Source organism: Lepus europaeus, chromosome 12 (genome assembly GCF_033115175.1).
Source record: "Lepus europaeus isolate LE1 chromosome 12, mLepTim1.pri, whole genome shotgun sequence".
NCBI lineage: Eukaryota > Metazoa > Chordata > Mammalia > Lagomorpha > Leporidae > Lepus > Lepus europaeus.
Genome location: NC_084838.1, coordinates 41,427,891 through 41,452,534, shown reverse-complemented (window position 1 = coordinate 41,452,534; position 24,644 = coordinate 41,427,891). Strand labels below are relative to the sequence as shown.

General features: G+C 50.7%; 2 protein-coding genes across 2 annotated transcripts; both read left to right on the top strand.

Annotated features, from left to right (window-relative positions):
- The first annotated feature begins 1,052 nt into the window (after window positions 1-1,052).
- On the top strand, window positions 1,053-7,329 carry LOC133771777 (protein SPATA31F1-like). The gene is made up of 4 exons (XM_062208080.1): window positions 1,053-1,196; window positions 1,835-1,880; window positions 2,375-2,435; window positions 3,457-7,329. Exons 1-4 carry the CDS (start codon window positions 1,053-1,055, stop codon window positions 7,220-7,222), a joined length of 4,017 nt encoding a protein of 1,338 aa, XP_062064064.1. The 3' UTR covers window positions 7,223-7,329.
- A 1,545-nt stretch (window positions 7,330-8,874) lies between these two features.
- LOC133770980 (RNA-binding motif protein, X chromosome-like) lies at window positions 8,875-23,028 on the top strand. Its single transcript, XM_062206755.1, has 3 exons — window positions 8,875-8,936; window positions 14,299-15,176; window positions 22,760-23,028. Exons 1-3 carry the CDS (start codon window positions 8,875-8,877, stop codon window positions 23,026-23,028), a joined length of 1,209 nt encoding a protein of 402 aa, XP_062062739.1.
- The last annotated feature ends 1,616 nt before the right edge of the window (window positions 23,029-24,644 follow it).

Genomic DNA, 24,644 nt, shown 5'->3' with positions numbered 1-24,644 from the left:
GAAATCCTGGGGGTAGAGGATATTGAGAAATTCTGGGGGTAGTGGAGGCTTATCACAATATCCACAGCAGCCAAGCAGGCAACATACATATCTAAATCAATAGCCAGCACATATAAGCGATGGGATCTGGGGCTAAATTGGAAGACATCTGTCCTAACTGTTTCCAAAATTCAGATTAAAAAAAAAAAGATATATGAAAATTCCTCAGGCAAACAGCACACATACAATCAAAAACAGCAGCTAGTTTTTGAGGTATGGTTGGAAGTAGCCACTAATCCATCTTGGCAGGCATTCATCTCCCCAAGCAGACAGAATGCTATACCTGGGTAGTATCAGCTCTGGAAAACCAAGCCTTGGACAGAGTACCAGCAGTGGACCACATGGACTATTCTTCCATGGAAGGCAATATTTACAAGCTCTTTCCACCCATAAGGTCACACAGGGTAGATACAGTGGCCTTGGCCTTTTCCTGCCACATCAGCTCTGTCCCCTCTTCTTGAACTAATGTTTTCTGATTACTCACTGCCAGAAACATCAAAGCTTTCTATACGCAAGTCACTACCAGACCTGCCCTCCCCAACCGCTGTGTGCTACTGTGGAATATTTCCAGAACAGGAGGGAGTGTTGATGGGGGTTCCTCTGTCCCAGACACTCTTTCTCACAAAGGTGCTAAAGCACTCAGTCTCCTGAGGACAGGTAACCATTGCTGAAAAGGAGAGAACCGAGCCATCAGGCTGATGGAGGGGGTGCAGGGTGAAGAGAAGGTGGGAAACAGGCACTGCCTGTGGGGGCGGCACCTTCACTCCACGCTCTGTAACCCTTCCAGACAACCAGACACCCGCAACTACAGACCGAATCACCACATGAGCTTCCCTATGACACAGCCTTACAAGGCAGGAGGGCTTTGTGATGCAGTCTGGGAGCCTGGTTCCGCCCTCTGTGAGGCGGACATGACAAGACCAAGACCTGGCCTTGGGAATCATTAAGCACAAGGATCCTGAATGCTTAGATAGGGGGGTGCCTGGTCTCCTCATGCCAATGAGGCTGAGACCATGTTGAGCCCTACTTTTGTTCTGTGGGATGTTGGATATCCCTTGTATACCTACGGCTCCATCTTCATCCTTATCCTACTTCTCTGGCAAGTGAAAAGGAGTCAACATGGACTGACACTGGAATCTAAAAGGAGCTGCTGCCAGGTAGGGGACCACTGACCCTGCGGAACTAATGCAAGCCTCGGTTAAGAAGCTTGACGTTCTCAGGGTGTCTCCTTATTACTCCCACCTTCACCCCTATTTTTATACCATATGATCAGTTACCTTTGGAATTTTCTTCTCAGAGTCCCTAATTCCTGGCCAGGCTGCCCTCCCTGCAACACATTCTAATAGAAAAGTGGAGAACCCTTCCACTTGGTTTCCGTTAACGGCTAGATGCTATGAGGTCTACCTCACTGGATCTTAACAGGATCGCACTGCGGATGCTTTTTCTGGCCGGTAGACTTCGTAGCAGAAGTTCTCTTGCTGTTAGAATCATTCACCTGTTAATTGGCTCCACTTTTCCTCCTGGGTCATCCTAAACTCCCTACAGAGCTTGTCATGGCAATAGGGACAGGAAGTATGTAGAATAGAGAGCCAAGAGGACATCAGAAATATGCAGAGGAGGGAAAAGTGAAGGTAAAGAAGGTGGAGTATAGGGAAAGGAAATGTAGAACAGGGTATAAAATACAGAGAGAGATATAGAAAGGGAGTGGGAAGTGATTATAGGACTGTTGTCTCATCTAGGACATGAAAACAGAAATGGTGCCCCAGCTTCACATTCTAATGCTTTTGTCTTTAAGCGTCACCGAAAAGTCAGGCAGAGGGCCAGAGATGCAGCATCAAGAGGTAAAGTCTTGCTCTCTCCTCTGACTCCCTTCCACTGTGGGTGAAGTAGCCACAGTTCCTGTCCCTTCATGACACCTGGTGCCAGGAGTCAGTGCTCTAACCACTGAAGGCTCCCACTTACCAAACTGACAACTTCCACAGAGGACTTCCATGGGTTGGAAATAACAACGTGGGAATGTTCCCCAATTCTCTGTTTTTCCCCTGGGAACCAGATGCCCTTAACTGTTTGATTTGCTAGTTTTACAATCTTGTAGAAGTCACACCATCTCTCAGTCTTGTTCTCCATAAAATGGGCATAATACCAATGATCTCACCTCATTCACAGGGCAAAGGCCCACGAGAACAAGCCGTGATTAGACTGTATGTAGACACACCTGAGATCATTGATAGTTGGGTATTTCAGTCTGCTCTGGTTGAGTCATAGGTCTCCAGCTTCTGCTGGGATAACCCTGACACTCTCCCATGGTCCATAAAACTCTTTCCTGGTTCCTCAGCTAGGAGACTTTCCCAGGAAGAAGCTGAGAAGCCGTGGGAGCTGATCTCAGTCATGAAAAGGTGATCTCCTGCTCTTTTTGGTCTCCCAACTTGGAGTCTGGCCTGTGACGGTATCTTGGCTTGGCCTGGGGCAGAGATGAGGAGAGGGATAATGGCTGGGTGGGAGACACACACAGTGCATGCTGGTTCACTAGCTGAGAAGGTTGCCTGGGCAGAGTAGAGTTGACATATCTCAGGAGGGAAGGGTCACCCAATTGCACTCAGTGCTATGGCAAACGCAGTTCTGGAACTCGGGATTTGTCTAGGGCTAATTCATAAAGGATGCTACAGGGGCTGCACTCAGACATGAGACAAGTCATTCAGTCCAGAGAATGGGTTTTGCATATTAAGAAATCATCATTGCCATATTCTCTTTATAACCACACCCTTCCAAAGGAAGACTCCTGAGTCTGGCTGGACGTAGGTCTGGCTGACATTACCTGTTGTGGTTCTGTCTTCAGGGAGCCAGTTCCTAGGACAGACTTCAGACAGGAGTCTATCATCTTATGTAGGCCTCAAGATCCGTAGAGAACAGGATTGGTTCCCAAGAGATGCTGGGTCTAGCAGCAAGAACACCAAATACTCCCAGAATGCAGAGTTCCCAGAGGCCCTTGTTTCCCACAGTTCAGATGCCCTGATAGCAACCAGGCTTAGGCTTTCTTTGCCTAAAATGAGCATGATCAGGTTTCACTGGCTGCATTTCTGGTGCCGGCCTACCCGCCTACTGCTTGGCTCCTCCCTCTGCCTGATTCCTTTTTCCTAGTTTAGCTTCTCAACAAAGTCAGTAGAAAAGTGAACCAAACTTCATGTCCTCTCCGAGGACCATTCCCTCCCATGGCTTGTCTGAGACCTTGCCTAACAAACCCCTGACCCTCAACCCAGCCCGTTACACTTTGCCAAACGGCATTTTCTTAGGACGACACACAGCAAGGCAGACAGCCAGAGGGTGTAGGTCACTTGCAAGACCAGGGGAGGGCAGTGCCAATCCCCAGCCTCACTCCTCCAAGGAGGCAGACGTGGTAGTCTGTGTTTCCCTCCCCAGCCAGGGCTGGCTTCCCGAGGAGGAGGGTGTGCGGCGGCTCCTGTGCACGGATCGCTCCTGCCATGTCTGCAATTCCGCGGCTCTGGAGATTCTCCAGCTGCTGGAGGGTGAGCACGTCCAGGTCTCCCCCTCTCCACCAAGGCCACCTCAGGACTCCTCTTGTCTGGAGATCGTGTCCACATCCAGTGTGTCCTTGGGACACAGTCTGGAGCGTCACACGGAGCACTCTGGAGAGCTTTCACTGGGACCTGTCATCCCAGCAGTGGTACAAGTCACAGAGTCAGAATTCTTAACCCAGTCGGCGGTCCGATCAGCAAGTGCAGTCAGCATCCGAGAATACTGGGCTGACTTTGACTACCTCCAGCTAGAGCAGGAATGTCAAGTGCCAGCGATGATCTTGGCTTCAGAGGCCATGGCCTCTTCGGGGCTTGAGGAGCCCAGCGTGCCAGAGCAGCTGCAAGAGACGACGGGGCACTTCTCCAACCTTGTCCGTGAGGAAGAAGAATACCAGCATTTGAAGTCCCAGGTCTCTTTGCTGTCCCTAAACCCAGAGGCCACCAGTTTGACACATCCCATGGCCTTTCATATGGATGCAGTCCTCACTGTCCACTTGCCATTTCTTAGTCCTAAAATACTGAGGCTTCTTGAGGTCCATGTGAAGAAATGGATGCATTTCCAGAGGTGGGGGCTCCCGAGGCGTGTGGAGGAGTCCCTGAAGCAGCTTATGCCAAACGCACCACTGCTTTGGGAACCTGGAAAAAAGCCATCATTTTCCTATGTCCTGAATAATACTTCTAAGATCTCTATTGAAAAAATTAGTACCGTTTACCACCAGACCTGGGGTTTATGTATGACTGGCCAACCCACACAGACCTTCTGGGTTTCTGAATGGTCCCTTCCAGACCCAGAACAAAGTCACCACAGCGAGACACTGCAAAGCCCTGTGGTCCTAGCTTTATACACATCAGACACTAAAAACCCAAGTGGCCTCTGCTCACTCCCTGAGGGACAAACCTGGGACTCAGAGAGCCAACAGCAACAGAAACACAGCCAGCTCTTCTGTGGCCTCCCTTCCCTGCACAGCGAATCCCTCGTTACCACTTTCCTGAGCCCTCCAGGACTCTCCAAGGCTCAGAACGTGTCCAGACCCTCCTTGAAGGACCATTTTCTATTCAAGGAGCTTTTTCGTCTCCGCCTCATACCCAAAACCCCACCCCTGTCAGCGGAACCCTCTTGCTCACCTTCCCCAAATTGGGTGGCTCCATCTGACCATCAACAAGCTCAGTTCAACGTCCCATTTCTGACTCTGGCTGAGTATGAAACCTTGGAATGGCACCTGCTGCAGAGGCAGCTCCAGCTTCAATGGGGCTTGCCGGCTGCCTTCCGGAAATCTCAGCATGCCCAGAGCCCCAAGCAGTATGAGTCCTATGGCAAAGCCCACTCTCCAGAGCCTCTGAAAACTTGCTGGTCGGCAAAGCCTATCTCAGTCCTCACCAGGGAACTGCTCTTCTTCCCGGAAAATGCCCGGAGGATGTTGGAATTCCATCTCCAGAAGCAGCTGATTCACCACCGCTGGGGTCTGCCCCAGAAGATCCAGCAGTCCATCCAATTGCTCCTTTCCTCCACTGACCAGCAGGCGCTGGCCTGCAGCAGCGAAGATCTACCCGATGAGAGTGCACCCCAGACCATAGCCCTAGACACCAACAGGGCCGGTGACCTGCTCTCACCCATTGTGACCCCAGTATTGATCCCCATGCCATACTTGTTCACCCAGGCCAAGGCAATGTTGCACAGCCACATCAACTCTAAGTGTGCGCAGATCCAACAGGGCAAGGTTCCTGCGCGTGTCTATAGCTCCTGGAACTGCAGAATTCCTGGGGGCCTGGCAGTGGTTCCCTTTTCCTGCATTCCAGAAGTCCAGGCCCTGGAGCTGCAGGAAGCAACTGACCCTGACCCACATCACGAAGTCATACCCTGGATGCCAACAGAGCTTGAGCCACAGCAACAGGCCCTACCACGTCCTGTCCCCAGACGCCGTAAGCTGCCCCAAGCCCTGTCTGAGGAAGTCATTGAGAAACTGGAGACGACTTTACGGCACAAGTACCTGGCCTTCCTGTCGGGGCTGTCTGCTCTTTATTATGTGGCTCTCTCCAGGGCCACGTCCCCAGCCATCACTAGCCAATCTATAATCACAGAGGTGGTATCTGGGCCTATCGAAATCCCAGCAGAGCCTCCGACTCAGATGATTTCATTTCAACAACTAGGTTTGGATTTTGGGCCGTGCTTTCCAGATGAAGTGATGGAGATGGTGCTTCTAGAAAACCAGCCACAACCTGCTAACCCCTACTCAATCAAGACGCATATCTTGACCAAACTAAACTTCCACCTGAGAAAAAAGATCTTAGAGATACAGTTGGGAATTCCTGCCAGGGCAAGGGAGTCCAGGGAAGAAACTGCCACAAATCCAGAGAACATGTACCTCCAAGAGTCTCTTGGGAATCTCAACAACCAAGAAAACGCGTTGCTCCAGGAACCACCCATCCCACCAGACACGCTTCCCGTCCTAGAACCAGAATGGGTCCTCTTTAAGGAGCAGCTGGCCACTGAGTTGAAGGCAATGCAGCAGAACCCAAAGCAACCTACTTGCAAAGAAGTGCCCCACGGTTCTGCCCCCTGGGCCTCCAGGATCTCACAGCCCAGTGGGGACACGACGGAGACCCAGGTGCTTTGTGTTCAGGTGGAGGCCAGTGAGAACAACCCCAGCCTAGAGGAATCCTGGAGCCCTGAGCCCCAAAGCCTGGGCAAGAGCAAGGACTCAGCCCCACTCCGCATGATGCCTAAGAAGAGAGAGGACTCAGGGACACTCAAAGGAGCAGGAGACCATGGGGAAGGAGATGCAGGGCTTGGGCCCTCCTTACCCAGAGAAGAAAGACATTCTGTTGAAGAGCAGAGGCCAGCAGGGATGCCTCTGAACAGGACACCTCGAGGCTCCTGGCGACGGAGCCATAGCTTTCATTTTGCTGATCCCTGTCAACACAGACCCCAGAATCACCCTCAGCTTAAGGCCCCAGAGCTGCCTCCAGGAGTCTCTGCGGCAAAAGCATCAGAGAATGACCTGCAAGCTAGTCCCACCAAGCTTAATGTTATTCTCCAACCAGCAAGGATTCTTGAGGATGCCCAGCCTGTGCTGGCCCAGGCTCCCCATAGCCAGCCTCTCCGAGGCCAACTGATTCAGGGGAAAGCTTTGCAGGGCCACACGTGGCAAAGTCTGCTTTTTGAGGGGCAGGTGAAGCCAGCCCACCCGCACAAGAGGCCCAGCCCTCCAGAGGCCAGCTTGTTAAATAAGATGAAATCCTTTCTGTATTCTTTTAACTCCAAGACGAAAGGCAAAGGGTGTTTGGAATCCACATTTTCTGCAGCTGAGAAAGTGGCCAAAAGCAGAAAAGAGAATGCTGAGAAGAGCCTGGCTCCAGCCAGAAGCCCCAAGAGGAGAACTAAGATGGACAAGCCAGCAGGGCACCCCAAGGGCCAATCATGCCCCACGGAGAAGCTGGGGGGCTCGGCTTTCCTGAGGGTTTCCCATTCCCCAGACACTAAGCTCCGGCTGCGCTCCCAACACCAGGGCTCTGCCTCAGTCCCAGCCCTTCCCCGCCATTGCCCTCGGCACTGTCCTCGAATGGCCCGTGCCACCCAACCAGGGAACACTTTTAGCTCCCAGCCCTACCTCAGACCGAAACACTGGTCTGCCCACGAGGATGAGAAGTAAGAACCTATAGGTGCCCCCAACCCCCACATCCCCTGAGGAGGACTGCTATTGTCATTTCCATTAAGGCACAGGTGGGCAGAACCCCACCCAAAATATACTCTATGTGTCTAAGCCAAGGGTTGTCTGTCTCCTCCTTGTCTCCATCATACTTTGTTAAAGGGATGCACGAGAAAGGCTGTAAAGGCCTTCCTATCTAGGGAGGGAGATTTAACCCATAATTCTGACAGCTTCCACCACCCTAGACCTAATATGGACAAAAAGACTTGAGCAGGGAAAGAATGACCTTTTTTAAGGTTTCTTGAAAATAAAAGTCAAGCTTGAATCCTGAACACTCACCACCCAACCCTACCAAATTCTTTCCCCAGGATAAGGTTGCTAGCTTATGCATGGAAATACCTTAATATTAGCTGCATCCAAAGTCTGGGCTGGGGAGACTGACAAAGCATCATGTCAGTGTGATGAGTACTACGAGGTGTGAGGTCTGATGAGGAAGATGACCCCATGAGAGTCATAATGGAAATAGTAGGAAATTGTATTCAACAATCCAGCTGAGTCCTTACGATGTGTCAGATACTATACCAGACACAGCAGTGAGCAAAACACAGGCCTTGCCTCAGAGGAGCTCCTGGTCTCATAAGTGAACAGTCTCATATACCCAAAGTGTCTAGACACATACACAGGAAGTCCAAAACTGACCTCAAACTACACAAAAATGAACTGATTCTCTGCTGCCACCACCATGCAATCACAGGTAGCAAAGGCGCTCCAACAGATGAATTCCATCTGTCCAGTTATTCAGGGCAGAATCATGGACATCATTACTGTTTTCTCTAACAGCCCACATCCACTCCATCAGTAAGTCCTGCTGTCTCTACCTTCAAAAATGCACCCAAAATATAACCAGTTCTCACCCCCTCTACTTATACCATTACTGCAGTAGCATAACTTGAGACCATGCCTCCAACAGTGTATCTTCAGCGAGGGTCATGGCTGCAGACAATACTAGATATAAACAGATAGATACATAGGTAGGTAGGTAGGCAGGGAGGCCGCCAGACAGCCATGTAAATAAATATGATTACTACAGGAATGAGTATAAATGAAAGAAAGATCTAAAAACTGGGCTCAGGCTGGCGCCGTGACTCAACAGGCTAATCCTCCGCCTTGCGGCACCGGCACACCGGGTTCTAGTCCCGGTCGGGGCACTGGATTCTGTCCCGGTTGCCCCTCTTCCAGGCCAGCTCTCTGCTGTGGCCAGGGAGTGCAGTGGAGGATGGCCCAAGTGCTTGGGCCCTGCACCCCATGGGAGACCAAGAGAAGCACCTGGCTCCTGCCTTTGGATCAGCGCAGTGCACCGGCCATGGCGGCCATTGGAGGGTGAACCAACGGCAAAGGAAGACCTTTCTATCTGTCTCTCTCTCTCACTGTCCACTCTGCCTGTCAAAAATTAAAAAAAAATTTTTTTTAAATAAAAACTGGGCTCTGGGAGAACCCCACATTAAGAAACAGAAAAGTGAAGGAAGACCTAGCATGCCGAGGAGCTGAAAAGCAGCAGCCAGTGAAGCAGGAGGAAAGCTAGAAGCCTGTGATGTACCAGAAGTGTTTTCAAGATGAAAGTGAACAACTGCATGAAAAGTTGTCCGTCAGTCGAGATGAGGCTCATCAGCCTTGGCAGCATCAAGGTCATTCACGACATTCAGAAGTACACATTCAGGTGAGCAATGTGGGTGAAGACAGGACTAAAGTGGACTCAAGAGACAGTGGGAGGAGAACAATTGGTCATAGCAAGTGAAATCAACTCCTCCAGGGATTTTTGTTTAAAAACACATTTTTAATAGCACAAGAGGGGTTCATTTAAGTACTGAACACAAAGGTGTTAAAAGTTAGTGGAAAAGATTCTGTTGAGAGGAATAAGTGATGCAGGAGAGCAAGGGCAGAACTTCTGGAATAAGTGATGGCAGAGAAGAAAGAAGCGGGAGCTGGTCCACAGAGGGGGATCTAGGCTTTGGCTAAATGCAGACCCTTTTCTGTCGGTACAGAATACAGCATTGGTGAGCAAGGACTTTGTGCATCAGGAGGAAAGTTTTCTCCAGCAACTACACTACGGGCAACGATCCAGTGGGGTTTATGAAAATCCGGGAAGGGACAAGGACTCTAAGAGGCAAGGGCTATATGGCAACCAAAACCAAAAAAAATGGAGGTAAATAGGAATTCTGGGAGTTACTGTGGAAACATCCTATTAGGGTCTAACAAGTTGGTGGTAGACTGAATGCCAGGTGAGCATGAAAAAGTTGAGATTGCCAATCATGTGCATGAAGCAAGAGCTCTTGGATATTGGAGCAGCAGGAAAGATCACAGAGAAAACTCTGTGTGGAACCTGAGCAAGACTGTGGGGCCGGAGTCATAGAAACGGGGTAGAGAGGAATCCTATGATCAATGAGGGACCAAGGAGACTTAGGGATGGGAAGAGAGAAATGGGAAGCAGAAGCAGGAAGACAGAGAGGATGCCCAGGGAACGTGGCATGGGCTTCTGTTTTGGCCACGTAACATCTCAGAAAGAAGCCCCTCTGTATCCTCACTCCAAGAGCTGGAGAAAAGGCAAGGCATGTGATGGCTTCTTTGTGAGGTGTTATCATGGACATGTGAACATTTGGTTCCTAAGAAAGTTCAAGATCACTCACCATCTCATGAACCCAGGAAGTAGTGGCAGACCTGCTTCCCCAGCTAGGACCCTGCATTTAGTAGAGCGTGTCCACTGCTAGGATACAAAGAGCCAGGGATGTGTCCCTCCTCTGAATGGGGGCTCCGTGCCTAACTGGCCCCTACCTGGGCCCCAAGGGCAGGCAGGCACAAGGTCCAGCCTTGCTGAGCCAAGACTCTCCAGGTGTTTTCCTAAAGCAAGCCAAAGATCAAAGGAGGTCTTGTGACAGGCACATCCTCTGCGTGGTGGAAGCTTGGCAGAAAGCCACAGGGCTAGGGGGCTACAGGGAGGTCCAGGATGAAGGGAATGGACTCAGATGTGTCACAGTGGCATCAGATGGAATCCACGGTTAGCGTGCACACATCCTGATTAGGGTGGAGTAGGTCCTTCCACGGTCTCCCACAGGCTCCTACTTCCCATAGGCCAGCATGGGCTCAGACTGTAGACCAAACTCCCACAACAGAGGGCTGTGGGCAGACAGATGAACTGAAATGAAGGCCACCAGGAATTTAAGTTCTCAGCAAAGTCAAGAGTAGGAGAAGGCAGGATCAGAGCCTATGATTCACATAGGAAGCACATGGAGGAAGCCTCACGCATGCCATCTCAAACCCTAGCAAAACCCCTTCACCTCCCCCAGGTTTCAAGAGAGGCCAAAATCAGAGGAAGCAAAGCCTAATGAAAGGCACAAGTCCAGAGGTGGACACATCGCTGCTAGCTTGGGCACTACATCATGCCTTGGTCAATAGGCCTGATATTTTCTAGAGCCCTTCCCTTGCTCTCCTCAAAACATGTCAGAATTGTCGGGTTGGATTTCATTCCACTGACTGCCAACAGTGGGAGGTGAGTGGCTTCTCCACAACTGTCCTGTCAAACATTGGGTCAGAGAGGACAGGGGCCACTTTACATATGTGCCTGCCCCCTGCAGCCCAGACAGAGAGGGCAAAGAACAGAGGATGAGCACAGGAATGAGCCGCATGGAGATGCTGCTTCCTGCAAAGAGTGGGAGGTGGCTGGGCTGCTGCTGCTTCACCAGCCGACCAAGGCCCAGTACTCCACTGAGACACTGGAGCCCAAGCCAGGCCAGGCCTGTCACAGAAGGAAGGATAAGATTGGTTCTCATGCCCACTGCAGGGAAAGAAAAGGAAGGAGGAGCACCTTGAGTTCAGGTGAAGATATAAGAAACAGGCACGGAGCTGGCATTACGAGGCACTTGTTAAGCCACTGCTTGTGACACCAGCACCCCATATGAGCACTGGTTTGAGTCCCAGCTGTGCCAGTTCTAATCCAGCTCCAGGCTAATAGTCCTGGGAAAGCAGCAGAGGACGGCCCAAGTGCTTGGGCCTCTAGCACCCACATGGGAGACCCAGAGTGCCAGGCTCCTGGCTGCAGCCTGGCCAAGCCCCAGCCATTGTAGCCATTTGGGGAGTGAACCAGCAGATGGAAGATTGACATCTCTCTCTCTCTCTCTCTCTCTCTCTCTCTCTCTCTGCTTTTCAAATAACAAAACAAATCTTTGGGGAAAAAATTAAGCAGAATAAAAGCATTTAAGATGCCGGGGCACATGGGGGACATGGAGGACCTACCCTACCTGGTCAAAGTGGAAAGATAGAGAATCAACCAATCCCATCCCTAGAGAGGGCAAGGCGAGGACAGTGAATACTTGGGCTTGACGAGAGTATTGAAACAGGAAAGTCTGTGAACCAGCCAGAGAGAGATGTCTTGTTTCCAGGAGGAGGGGTGGGTGCTGCCAACTGGCCCCCTTTCCCGCCTCATCTCTCTCCTCAACCATAACTCCTCTCCATCCAAGGCCAGGCAAGTAGCATTCTAGGGGATTTCCAGAGAGAAATACTCTCAAGGTCAGGTCAGTTACAAAGGCCACAGGGCAGGGTCCTGGGCAGGCAGCCTGACCATGGGAACCCAAACAGTGGGAAGAGAAGCCACTGCTTGCGGTAAATAGTGCCGGCAGCTGGAATGTGTCAGGGAACGGGAGGAGCAAAAAGGGAGAGGCCTGAGCAGAACCACACACAGACACATGAACACAAGTGCTTGGCCACACAGGTGGTACAGAAAAAGACGCAAAGCCAACCATGCCACTCAGACACAAATTCAGAGTGCACAAACAGGTCTAAGTAACACAGCTACATGAACACTCTGAGGGAGAGAATCAAGCAGAGACAGGCACAAACACATGCACACGCTGACTGGCACACACATCTCACAGACCCAGTCACAATCGCACCCAAATCCATCCTTCCTGCCCAGCCCCTTGCCTCCATATAGCCCCTAGACCAACTCAGGTCAGGGCAGTCTTTCTCATCTCCAAACTCTGGCTTGTCATTTCTGACCCATGGCTTGTCCTTTAACAGCACAGTCTTAGATTCCTCTACAGATTCCTCCTTGGTCTCCAGAACTTGCCTGTGTGCCCTTAAAGAATTGTCAGGGTCAGGAAGTGAGTCCACCGTGCTCTTCAGCAACCCTGTCCCTCACCTACACACCCATCACCAGCAGAGCCCCAGATCACTGCTGCTCCAATCATGCAGGGTCCTGACCTCTAGACTGTGACACAGAAGACCAAGAGGAGGACAAGACAGGCACACGTGGTCCAAGTTACCCTCAGGGACCATGAAGAACCAGGTCGTCTGTCCCTGGGAAGGAGCACCTGACATGGGGCATGACCTCATGTGAGGCTGTGAACCTCAACCCCACCCTGACCAACTCACCCCAAAACCCAGTTCCAGCCCCATTTCCGAAGATAAGTCTAAGTCCCAGTTCCTTCAAATGGGACTGGAACAACTCCACCTCAGAAAGGAAATGCTGGGCTGGCACTGTGGCACAGTAGGTTAAGCTGCCGCCTATGATGCTGGCATCCCCTATGAGCATAGGTTCAGGCCCCAGTCAGAGGGCACTACCTCTGACCCAGCTCTGCATATGCACCTGGGAAGGCAGCGGACCATGGCCCACGTTCTCGGGCCCTGCCACCTACAAGGGAGACTCAGATGGAGTTCAAAGCTCCTGACTTCAGCCTGGCTTACCCCTAGCCATTATGGCAATTTGGGTCGAATGGACCAATGGGTGACAGATCTCTCACTGTCTCTCCCTCTCTGTAGCTCTGTCCTTCAAATAAACCTTTTTTAAAGAAAATCCTAGGCCGGCGCCGTGACTTAATCCTCCGCCTTGTGGCACCGGCACACCAGGTTCTAGTCCCGGTTGGGGCGCCGGATTCTATCCCGGTTGCCCCTCTTCCAGGCCAGCTCTCTGCTATGGCCCGGGAAGGCAGTGGAGGATGGCCCAAGTCCTTGGGCCCTGCACCCGCATGGGAGACCAGGAGAAGCTCCTGGCTCCTGGCTTCAGATCGGCGCGATGCGCTGGCCGCAGCGGCCATTGGAGGGTGAACCAACAGCAAAAAGGAAGACCTTTTTCTCTCTCTCTCCCTATCCACTCTGCCTGTCAAAAAAAAAAAAAAGAAAGAAAAGAAAGAAAAATCCTAGAGACTTTTTTTTTAATGTATTACTATAAAGAGAGCAGGGGCTGGTGTTGTGGCGTAGCAGAGCAGGTAAAGCTGCTGCTGCTGCTGCCGTGCCGCATCCCAAATGGGTGCCGGTTTGAGCCCCGGCTGCTCCACTTCTGATCCAGCTCTCTGCTTTGGCCTGGGAAAGCAGCGGAGGATGACCCAAGTACTCCAGCCCCTGAACTCACAGGAGAGAACCAGAAGAAGCTCCTGGCTCCTGGCTTTGGCCCAGCCCAGCACCATCGTTGCAGCCATCTGGGGAGTAAACCAGCGGAAGGAGGATCTCTCTGTCTCTCCCCCTTTCCCTGTAACTCTCTTTCAAATAAATACATCTTTTGTAAACTATATAAAAAGAACAGATTTCATTCATTTCATAGGTACAATTCTAAGACGATAACCAGATTTCTCTCCTTCCCTCAATCTTCCTTCCTTTTATTTTGGTAGTATTTTTATTTTTGCTAAAACATAATTTCAATCTACTCTACCAAGAATGCATTAATACAGTGGTTCACAACTGTGTATACTGTTTAAAAAAAAAAAAACAAAAGAAAGGAAATATTGGTGGGTATTAACCAAAAATGTTTACATGGCCAAAAAAGTTTGATATAGAACACTGTGATGTTAGGCTCTCCACGGCCTAGCGGTCTACCTTCCTTAGTTGAAACATAACTACAAGAGTCACTCAAAGCCCACAAGCATGGGTGGTTAGTAGGAGGACGGCCAATAACCTCTCATCTACACCAGATAAATACCCGCATTATGCCCAAGCCTAAATCCTTCTATCTGTATCTTAGATGCTTAAAATTCCCCTCCAAAACAAGTTTAACTCCATGGCCAATCTTAATCCCGGTTCTAAATAAAAAAAAGGCGCTCACGTGGAGGGCACATGGACGATGGTGGCTATTCCATGAATTTTAACATGAGTTCTTCCAGGGGACCTCTTCCAGTAAAAAGAGGACCACCACCACGAAGTGGGGGTCCTCCTCCTAAAAGATCAGCCCCTTCAAGACCAGTTCGCAGCAGCAGTGGAATGGGAGGAAGAGCCCCTGTATCACGTGGAAGAGACAGTTACGGAGGCCCACCTCGGAGGGAACCCCTGCCCTCTCGCAGAAATGTTTATTTGTCCCCAAGAGATGATGGATACTCAACTAAAGACAGCTATTCAAGCAGAGATTACCCGAGTTCTCGTGATACAAGAGATTATGCACCACCACCAAGAGACTATACCTACCGTGATTATGGTCATTCCAGTTCACGTGATGACTATCCATCAAGAGGCTATAGTGATAGAGATGGATATGGTCGTGATCGGGACTATTCAGATCATCCAAGTGGAGGTTCCTACCGAGATTCCTATGAGAGTTATGGTAACTCACGTAGTGCTCCACCTACACGAGGGCCCCCGCCATCTTATGGTGGAAGCAGTCGCTATGATGATTACAGCAGCTCACGTGACGGATATGGTGGAAGTCGAGACAGTTACTCAAGCAGCCGAAGTGATCTCTACTCAAGTGGTCGCGATCGGGTTGGCAGACAAGAAAGAGGGCTTCCTCCTTCTATGGAAAGGGGGTACCCTCCTCCACGTGATTCCTACAGCAGTTCAAGCCGCGGAGCAAGGGGCAAGAAGTGGACTTGGAAAGAGATTGAACTCAGGGGCCCCAGAGCAGCCACGCTGTGCAGGCTTTGCCACACCCCTTCTCCTGCTTCAACCATCCCGCCTGCCTTCCCAGCTCAGCCCAGGCCAGGCCAGGCCCAGAGAGACAGGAGAGAGAGAGAGTCTCCTAGGGAATGCAAGAGGAGGCAGCAGGACTGCCCCAGTGAGAGGTCACCCTGGCCCTGGCCCTGACCCTGCTGTGCCCCCTTCTTCCTTGTAAATATGATTTATACCTAACTGAATAAAAAGCTGTTCTGGCCTCCCACCCAAGTACCTGGTCCTGTGTGTTTGCATCTGTGGGAAAGTTACGGTCGCTACAGGGTGGGATCACACCCAGCCAAAGGCATAGGCTGGCAAATTCTACACTTCAACTTATGCCAAGGGTTCCCTTCCTTCTCAGGGCCCACACACCTGGGAAGTGGAAGGGAGGCTGGTGGCCCTGCGGGATCCAGTCCTGCAGGGGACAGCAGACCCAGAGAGATCCTGCCGAGATCCCTGCCCTGGATCTGCACAGCACTCCCCTACTCCAGGGGTGAGCTCCAGATCTTTGCCCAGATCTATCAGGGGACTGCAGGAGAACCTCCAAGGACCTCCGAAAAGGTCCCCAAGGGTGAGGCTAGGGTCTGGGCCCACCTGGAACACAGGCAAACACAAGTCCCACCCCACCCTGGACACATTTCCAGCCCCAGGGATCCCCTCCCTACGAGCTAAGAGGACCCCCTTCCGCCCTGTTCCACGAGGCTTGGTCCCCCAGCCTCCCCTCTTTGTTTGATGGGGCCATGGTGCCCTTCTGCTCCCGGTCTGGGCCCCTGGGCTCCCTCAGCTGTCCACCAGTTGGAATAGCCTTCTCCCTTTCCTTTCTGTTTTCTTCTTCCTCCCCTGGCAGAGACCCAGGGTCCCGGGGACCCTTTAACCTCTTGAAGCCAAGAAATAAGTTTCGCGGGGTGGATTTTTAGAGTCCCAGGATTCTGCTCTCCAAGAAGACCCCAGCCGGGCTTCCACACCCGCCCCCCACCTCCCAAGCAGGCAGAGGGGAGGCCAGCGGATGAGGTCAGGCAATGTGGGAAAGAAGACAGATCCTGGAGGGGGTGGGGAAGGCGGGCAAGGAAGGCAGGGACTCGAAAAGCCAGACCTCGCCACCCCACCACCTCTTCCTTCCATAGGAGCCTGAGTGCCACAGCATTTATTGCTTATCATAAAATCATTAAAGTATGTGCTTGTTCGCTCCTCCAGAGGCTGGGGAAGACAGGGACTCCTCCCTACCTACCCCTGTGCAATAGGTGTGATCTTAGCCTATACATTCAGATGTGCAAGAAATAACATTTTGCAATGTCCTTTAAATGAACTTGATTCCTATTCCAAGCCCTTGCATCTGCCAAGAGCCATGCAGAGGTCATAGAAGGCTGGGGGGGGGGGGGGTCCTGCCTGTCCTGCACGCCATCATGCTCTGACCGCTACGGTCAGATCTATCTCTGCAGGGCCTCAACTTTCAAGCTCTCATCTCTGTGCCACATTTGAGACATGGGAATTCAGACATGAGACCCTCTGGGCTTGGACCCGGTCTCCCAAGACATCCCTATGTCCTGTCACCTGTTCCCTTATGGCCAGGGATCAGAGCCCAATGTCCATGCTGGCTGGACCTACACAGCAATCCCTCCATGGTCTTAAAGAATTCTCCCCTCCTCCGTAGTCTCTCCCTCTCCCCAGCCCCTCCTGGACACAATCCCTTCCCATGCTTAGACTTTTACAAAAGGCAGAAGGGCCTTTGACATCAGGATGCCTGTCCCTTCAGCCCTGCCAATGTGGATGGAACTGGAGGACAGCATGTCAAGTGAAATAAGCCAGGCACAGAAAAACAAATCTCAAATGTCCTCGCTCCCATGTGGAAGCTGGAAGAACAGGTCTCATAGAAGTAGAGGCTGGGAAGGGGCGAGGGAGCGGGGTAGAGAGGGTGGGTAACAGGCACGGGTTCCGTGCTCTGTAGCACATTAGAGTGAGCACAATTTACAACAACTTATTACACATTTCAAAACAATTAGAAGAGAGTTGCTGGAAGTTTCCCGGACATAAAGAAACAATAGAGGTTTGAGGAGCTGGAAATGCTAATTACCCTGATTTGACTGTGACACATTGTATATATGTATGGGATCATCACATAAATATGGACATGTCAATTTAAAGTGTTTTCATTTTTAAAATAAAGAAATATAACCTCAAAGCAAAATAAACCTGACCAAGAACTTTTGCTTGTGCTAAAGTAAAAGGAAAAACAAGCAGAACAGACAAAAGCTCCTGTTTCACGAGGTTTTCCTGCCGCAGCTGCGTGCCCGGTATTTGCCTCAAGCCCTGCCCTGAGTAGACCTGCAACGTGTTATTTCCATCAGAGAACAAATGGCCACTCTCACTGTAGCTTTCACCCTCAGCAATGTTCTCCCGTTCTTTCTTCTTTCTGCAAGATGCATAATTCAAACAGAAAAAACAAATAATACATATTTGTAGTTTTTTAGAGTTTCAAAAAGTACACAAAGGCTTATTCTGAACAATACCATTTCCAACAACTTTTACTTCTGAAACTATTTCTTCTAGGAGGTAGTGTCAAACACCTAAATACTTGTTTTAAGTCTCAGTTTCTTTCTGTATCTATTTTAAACATTGGCAACTCACTTCCTGCTACACAAAGAAGATTCATCTTTCTTACCAAACCTCTTCTCCTGCCACTCCATCCTCCAGACACAGGCTCACCACTAAGATCATGATCACTTATGGCTACGACTCTGCGAATGTTCATTGCAGAGCACAGCAGTGTACCATCCTTGCTTTCCCTTTGTCATTCTGCTTGTTCTTTTTCTTAAAGATTCCAGGGGCAGGCATTTAGCCCAGTGGTTTAAGACACTCAGGTCCGCCATCAGAGTACCTAGGCTCAATACCTGCGTTTCATACCTGGCTCTGTTCCTGATTCCAGCTTCTTGCTGATGCAAACCCTGGGAGGCAGTGGTGATGGCTCAAGTAATTGGGTTCCTGCCGCCCATGTGGAAGACCTGGATTGAGTTCCAGGCACAGCTTGGTCTAGCTCTGGCTATAAATGAGCTCTTTCTCTCTCTCCCTCTCTCTCACGTTATCCCTTCCTCCCTCCCTCTCCATCTCTCAAATAGCAAATAAATTTTTTAAAAAATTCTTTAAGGGATGGCCAGCATTGTGGCACATCAGTTTAAGCCACCACTTGAGATGCTGGCATCCCATATAAGAGTGCCATTTTGGGGGCCGGTGTTGTGTTGTAATGGGTAAAGCCACCACCTGCAGTGCCGGCATCCCACATGGCTGCCGGTTCAAGTTCCAGCTGCTCCACTTCCAATCCAGCTCCCTGCTAATGTGTTCAAAAAAGCAGTGGAAGATGGCCCAAGTCCTTGGGCCCCTGCACCCATGTGGGAGACCTGGAAGAAGCTCCTGGATCCTGGCTTCAGATTGGCCCAGTTCCAGTCCTTGTGGCCATTTGGTGAGAAAACTAATGACAAAAGATCTCTCTCTCTCTCTCTCTCTCTCTCTCTTTCTCGCTTTGCCTCTCTGTAATTCTGCCTTTCAAATAAATAAATCTTTAAAAAAAAAATACAGAAAAAAGAGTGCTGCTTCGCGTCCCAGCTACTTCACTTCTAATCCAGCTTCCTGCTAATGCATCTAGGAAGGCAGAAGAGGAAGGACCAATGCTTGGGTCCCTGTCATCCATGTGGGAGACCAGATAGAGTTCCTGGCTCTGGCTTCAGCCTGGCCCAGCCCTGGCTGTTGCTGGCATTAAGAAAGTGAACAAGCAGATGGAAGCTCTTTCCTCTCTCTCTCTCTCTCTCTCTCTCTCTCTCTCTCTCTCTTTCCTTCTCTCTCTCTCTCTCTCATTTTCACCCCATCTTTCAAATAAATAAATATATAAACCTTTGTTAAAATTCTTTAAGGTTCTAATTGTTCTTCTGCTTTTAAAAACACTTCTATCTTGACATTATCACAGCCCCTCAAATGTTTCAACATAGAAGGCTGGTTAAAGACTGAATGTTTAAAATGTATGATATAGCAGAAAAATAGGTGAATGTATTCATAATCTTATGGCAGAAAAGAATTTCTTAGGTAAGGCATAAAACCATAAAAGAGGGGCTGGCACTGTGGCACAGAAGGTTAAGCCACCGCCTGCAGTGCCAGCATCCCGCGTGGGCACCAGATGGAGTCCTGGCTGCTCCACTTCCCATCCAAGCCCCTGCTAATGTGCCTGAGAAAGCAACGGAGGACAGCTCAAGTGCCTGGGCCCCTGAACCCACATGGGAGACCCAGAAGAAGCTCCTGGCTCCGGCCTGGCCTAGCCCTGGTCATTGCAGTCATCTGGGGAATGAACCAGAGAATGGAAGATCTCTTTCTCTCTCTCCTCTCTCTCTGTATCTCTGCCTTTCAAATAAATAAATAAATCTTAAAAAGAGAGAGAGAGAGGAGAGAAAGAGAATTAAAAAAAAAAAACCATAAAAGAGAAGTCATAAGGGGAAAAAATCAACACCATTAAACTCAATGACATGGGGAAGTCCAGAATAAAGGCTGCAAATTACCACAGGCTCTTCTCACTGCTCCGAGTCCAGCTGAAAGTGCAGAAGGGTAATGTCTGTGGAAGGCATATGCCCACACGGACCCAAACGGGAGAAGGGATACAGGTAACTTTCCCAAAGACTGCTCCTGAGGCAGGTAAATATTTCAGATAAAACGGATGCAAAGCCAAAAACAAAATTGTAAGTGTGAAGCGTTTCCAACATCATGTTCATACATAAAGATACATATTTTTTCTGAATATTCTTAGTATACTGCTGTTCAACAGGAAACAATTAATGGCTTCTACTAGAAATTTTTAAAAAAGCAGAAATGCAAAAAAAAAAAACAGTTATTTACAAATTTTACAAACTCATCATGCCCCAAACACACTCACTTCAGTCCTTGGAATCGTGGGTTTTCCTTTAAGATTGGAGAAGCAAATCACTTCATTACTTCATTGCTGTAGAACTGAGTTACCATTATCTTTTTTTTTTTTAAGATTTGTTTATTTACTTGAAAGTCAGAGCTACACAAGGAGAGAAGGAAAGGCAGAGAGAGAGAGAGAGGCCTTCCATCCGCTGATTCACTCCCCAGATGGCCGCAACGGCTGGAGCTGCCCCAATCCGAAGCCAGGAGCCAGGAGCTTCTTCCAGGTCTCCCACACGGATGCAGGGGCCCAAGGACTTGGGTCATCTTCTACTGCTTTCCCAGGCCATAGCAGAGAGCTGGATCGGAAGTGGAGCAGCTGGGACTTGAACTGGTGCCCATAAGGAATGCCGGCACTGCATGCAGCAGCTTTACCCGCTATGCCACAGCACCAGCCCCTTACCATTATCTTCAAAAACAAATCATCCCCAGTGCCATCGAGGAAATGACTGACATGGTGTCTTTAAATTTCACCACCATCTGTTCCATAAAATGGTAACAGACACACACAGACTAATGAAATTGCAGGGCAGCTACTTCTTACTGTCAGTGTTACCTCCGAATCTGGTGCCTCCTGCTTGCCCAGGTTCATTCCTCCCTTGTTTTATTGTCTCTGACAGATGGGGCCAGCGCTGTGGCGTAACGGATAAAGCTGCCGCCTGCAGTGCCGGCATCCCATATAGGTGTCAGTTCGAGTCTCGGCTGCTCCACTTCCAATCCAGCTCTCTGCTATGGCCTGGGAAAGCAGTGGAAGATGGCCCAAATCCTTGGGCCCCTCCACCCACATGAGAGACCTGGAAGAAGCTCCTGGCTTCTGGCTTCAGATCAGAGCAGCTCCAGCCGTTGTGGCCAATTGGGGAGTGAACCAGCAGATGGAAGACCTCTCCTTCTCTCTTTGTATAACTCTTTTAAATAAATAAATAAATCTTAAAAAAAAAAATTAGAGTCTGACAGTATAGGAAAGGATGGACAGGGCCAGTCAGTCCTCCTGGAACTGTAGCTAATAGAAAGGTCCTAACAACCTGAGTCACATGAACTTGAAACCAACTGCAAAGGAAGCAACCAGGTTTCTCAACGCCACCGCCCCTCCCACGGTGACAGGTAGGCCCTGCTGTGACCAGCCCCCGTTACATCCTTGAGTTATCAACTCCAGTCCTCCTTAGGTGGACGCAATCACCAGTGACAGCCGGCTCCTTTAGATATTTTTATTTTTTAAAAAGTTTTCCGTGTGGTAGCACGGAGCTACAAGCCGGACACACTGACACGCTCGGCACGCTCAGCGTCTCCCACGATGCTGTGTGGTCCAGAGAAGTGACAGGGATGGAGTCTGTAATTTGTTTTCCGTGAAAGCTCAAATTTCATTGGCTTCCTAGTTTTCATCATTTACCTGCGAAACACTTCTTCAGCTTCGGCTGGCCTCCTTTGTGAAGGCCTTCTTCTTTCCCACATCCAGGTGTCATTTCTCCTTGTGTTCAGGGGCAAAGCGATACCGTGTTTGTTAAAATTGCCAACACTCCCATCCTGTACCACTCGTCTTGACCCGTGAGTTGCCATTTTGGTGGATGCTGAAATTGCCACACCTCTGTTTCTAGCACCCACATTTGTAATTCTTCAAGTGGTACAAGCTCTGCAACTCCCCTACACAGAATGTCGGTTATGTTAAGAAGCTCAAAACCTCATTGTCGTCAGCACATCCCTTTCTCGGTTAGCAGCAAATTAAAACACCCCAGAAAGAGAAACGCTGCTTTCATATTCTTTAGGACTGTTGCTTTAGAACATGAGTTGGGATAATAACGGGTTTCAGCACAACATACAGAGTGTCACTGCAGGGTGGACAACTGGCAGCGTGATTAAAACCCCCACATCTCATTGCCTACATAGCTAAGTTCAAGTCTCGGCTCTGCTCTTGACTCTAGCTCTCTGCTCATGCAGACTCTGGAAGGCAGAAGATGAAGGCTCAAGTACTCGAGTCCCTGCCACCCAAGTGGGATACCCGGATTGAGTTCAGGGCTCCTGGCGTTAGCCTGGCCCAGCCCTGGCTGTTGCCGGCATTTGGGGAGGAAACAGATGCACGATCTCTATCTCTGTCCCTTTGTGTCTGTATTTCAAATTAAATGGAAAATAATTTTTATTGTTTAAAAAAAAAAAAAAAACTAGTGTAACCAAAACGCACCTGTGAACCCCCAGCAGCCTGCACCACTACTCTCTCAAAACACTCTGCCTGCAATCCCGGAGCCGGGGCGTGAGGGCCGCACTGCCCAGCTCCGCTGCCAGGGGGCAGCAGCCGCACCGCGGGCCCCTGTTGTCCAAGGCAAACGGCAGGCCGGGAGTTGAATTTTCTGTTCCCATTAACTTGTTGTTCTCGTTTTTATTATTTGTCCTCAAATGTGCCAGTTACCACAGGACGAACGCCCTTTCCGCCCGTGGCAGGTTAAAGTCCTTCATCCCCTGGGCATCGCGCCCCGCGCAAGGCCAGGCTCTCAACCCCCGTGGGAAATGGAACCCTTTTCCCGGGGTTGACCCCGTAATCTGGCTTCGGGAATCGGCTGGGGGCGAGTTATTTACGCTGTGAGCCAAGGGGCTATGCACTGCCTCAGGCTCTGAGCCCTTCCCCGTCTCCTGGCTCCGCACCCAAAGTAAACGCAATGGCCGGGGAGGGGGTGGGGGCGCTAAATGCCTCGTGTTCTCGGACAGCCCGCCGGTCTCGGCCGCACCCGCTGACTGCCCACGGGGCTCAGGGGTCTGAATGGCGGGGATCTGGCGGGAGGCCGCTGTCCCAAGCCCGGCGTAACGGCTGCGCCAGGTCATCGGGAGCCCACGTTGGCCCGATCCTCGGAGGCGCGGGCACCACCCGCAGGGCCAGCGGGAACGCGCAAGCCTGCGGTCCGGCGGGAGCAGGGAGCCGGGAGAGCGCCAAAGGCTGGGCGAGGGCCGGGGACTTCGGACGCCAAGGCAGCCTCTGAGGCAGGCGTCCGCCCTCCCACCCCGCCTCCGCCGGAGCCTCGCTTGGCTCGGGGCGCCCCCTCCAGGCCTGGGCGAGCGCGCGTCAGGAGCACACGCGCGCCTCCTGCACAGTCCCGCAGACCCAGCTCTGGACACGCATTCGCCCGTTCAACACACGCTAAGCATCCAGGGTGCGTCCTCTCCCTAGTCATTCCCCCGCACTCTCCCACTGCCCCCACAGACTGGGGAGGCTTCCCAGGCCTAGCCCCAGGGGGTGAGGCGCCCTCTGTTCTAGATCTCCTACCTCTGGGCCCAGGATTTGGCAGACCAGAGAGCCAGAAGACTGGGCAGGCTCCCTCCCTGGAGGAGCCTGGGGCCACTCTGGGCTGTCCTGAGCTGAGCTGCCCTGAGCTGAGACAAGACTTTCCCCCGGGGCTCACGCTGAACCAAGAGCCCCGGGGGAAAGTGGCTTAGCTGGGAAGAGGGTGAAGTCGTGAGCCCATAGCAGTGACGTGTGTGTGGCCAGAAAGTGTTCCAAACCTGCCTCCAGACCCCTACCCTCCCAATCACTCCATCCCCACTCCCTGTGGATTGTCTAAGCCGATGGCTTTGGGGGCGGGGGGGAGGGGGACTCAAACTCCACCTCGAGCCTGTGTCCCTTTCCTCTTTGCCATGTGAGTGACACCCTCACTGTCCCCCTCTTTCCCCGAGTCCTCTTCACCTCCCCAATCTGTTCAGCTTAGTGTGGAACTTGGGCCTCTTCTACCTACACTCAATCTCTTGGTAATCTTGTTTTATGGCTTTAAATATGAGTACCATCCATACAGTCCCGGATTTATATCTTCAGCTAGAATCTCTCCCCTAAACTCCAGACCCATGCTAACTACCCCAACATTTACATGTCCAACATGCAGCTTCAACTTAACAACTCAACAACTCAAAACCAGTCTCCCGATGTGCCCACAAACTCTTCCCTCTGCCAATATCCACTTGTGGGTAAATTCCATCCATCAAGTTGTTCAAGCCAAAATCCTTGCCTCTTCTGTCTCTGTTCTATCTTATGCTGACCCCTTAGCAAAGCCTGTTGGCTCCACTTTGTCTCCAGAGTCTGACTTCTTTTTTTATTTATTTAATTTATTTATTTCAAAAGCAGAGTTACAGAGAAGCAGAGGCACAGAGAGAGAGAGGTCTTCCATCTGTTGGTTCACTCTCCAAAATGGTCACAACGGCTGGAGCTGCGCCGATCTGAAGCCAGGAGCCAGGAGCTTCTTCTGGGTCTTCCACATGGGTGCAGGGGCCCAAGCACTCGGGCCATCTTCTACTGCTATTCTAGGCCATAGCAGAGAGCTGGATCCTAAGTGGAGCAGCTGGGTCGCAAACCAGCACCCCAATGGGAGGCCGGCACTGCAAGCAGCAATTTTACTCGCTACGCCACAGCGCCAGCCCCTAGAGTGCGACTTCTTACCAACTCGAAGCACCATTATGTCCTCCCTGGACTTGGGCATAGCTTCCAGCCTGATTGTCCTTCTTCCAAAAAAAAAAAAAAAAAAAAGGTACCACTTTGATCTACTCTTCATTCAACAGCTAGAGGGAGCCTTCTAAAATATGTCCAATCTCACCACACCTCTTCAAAATC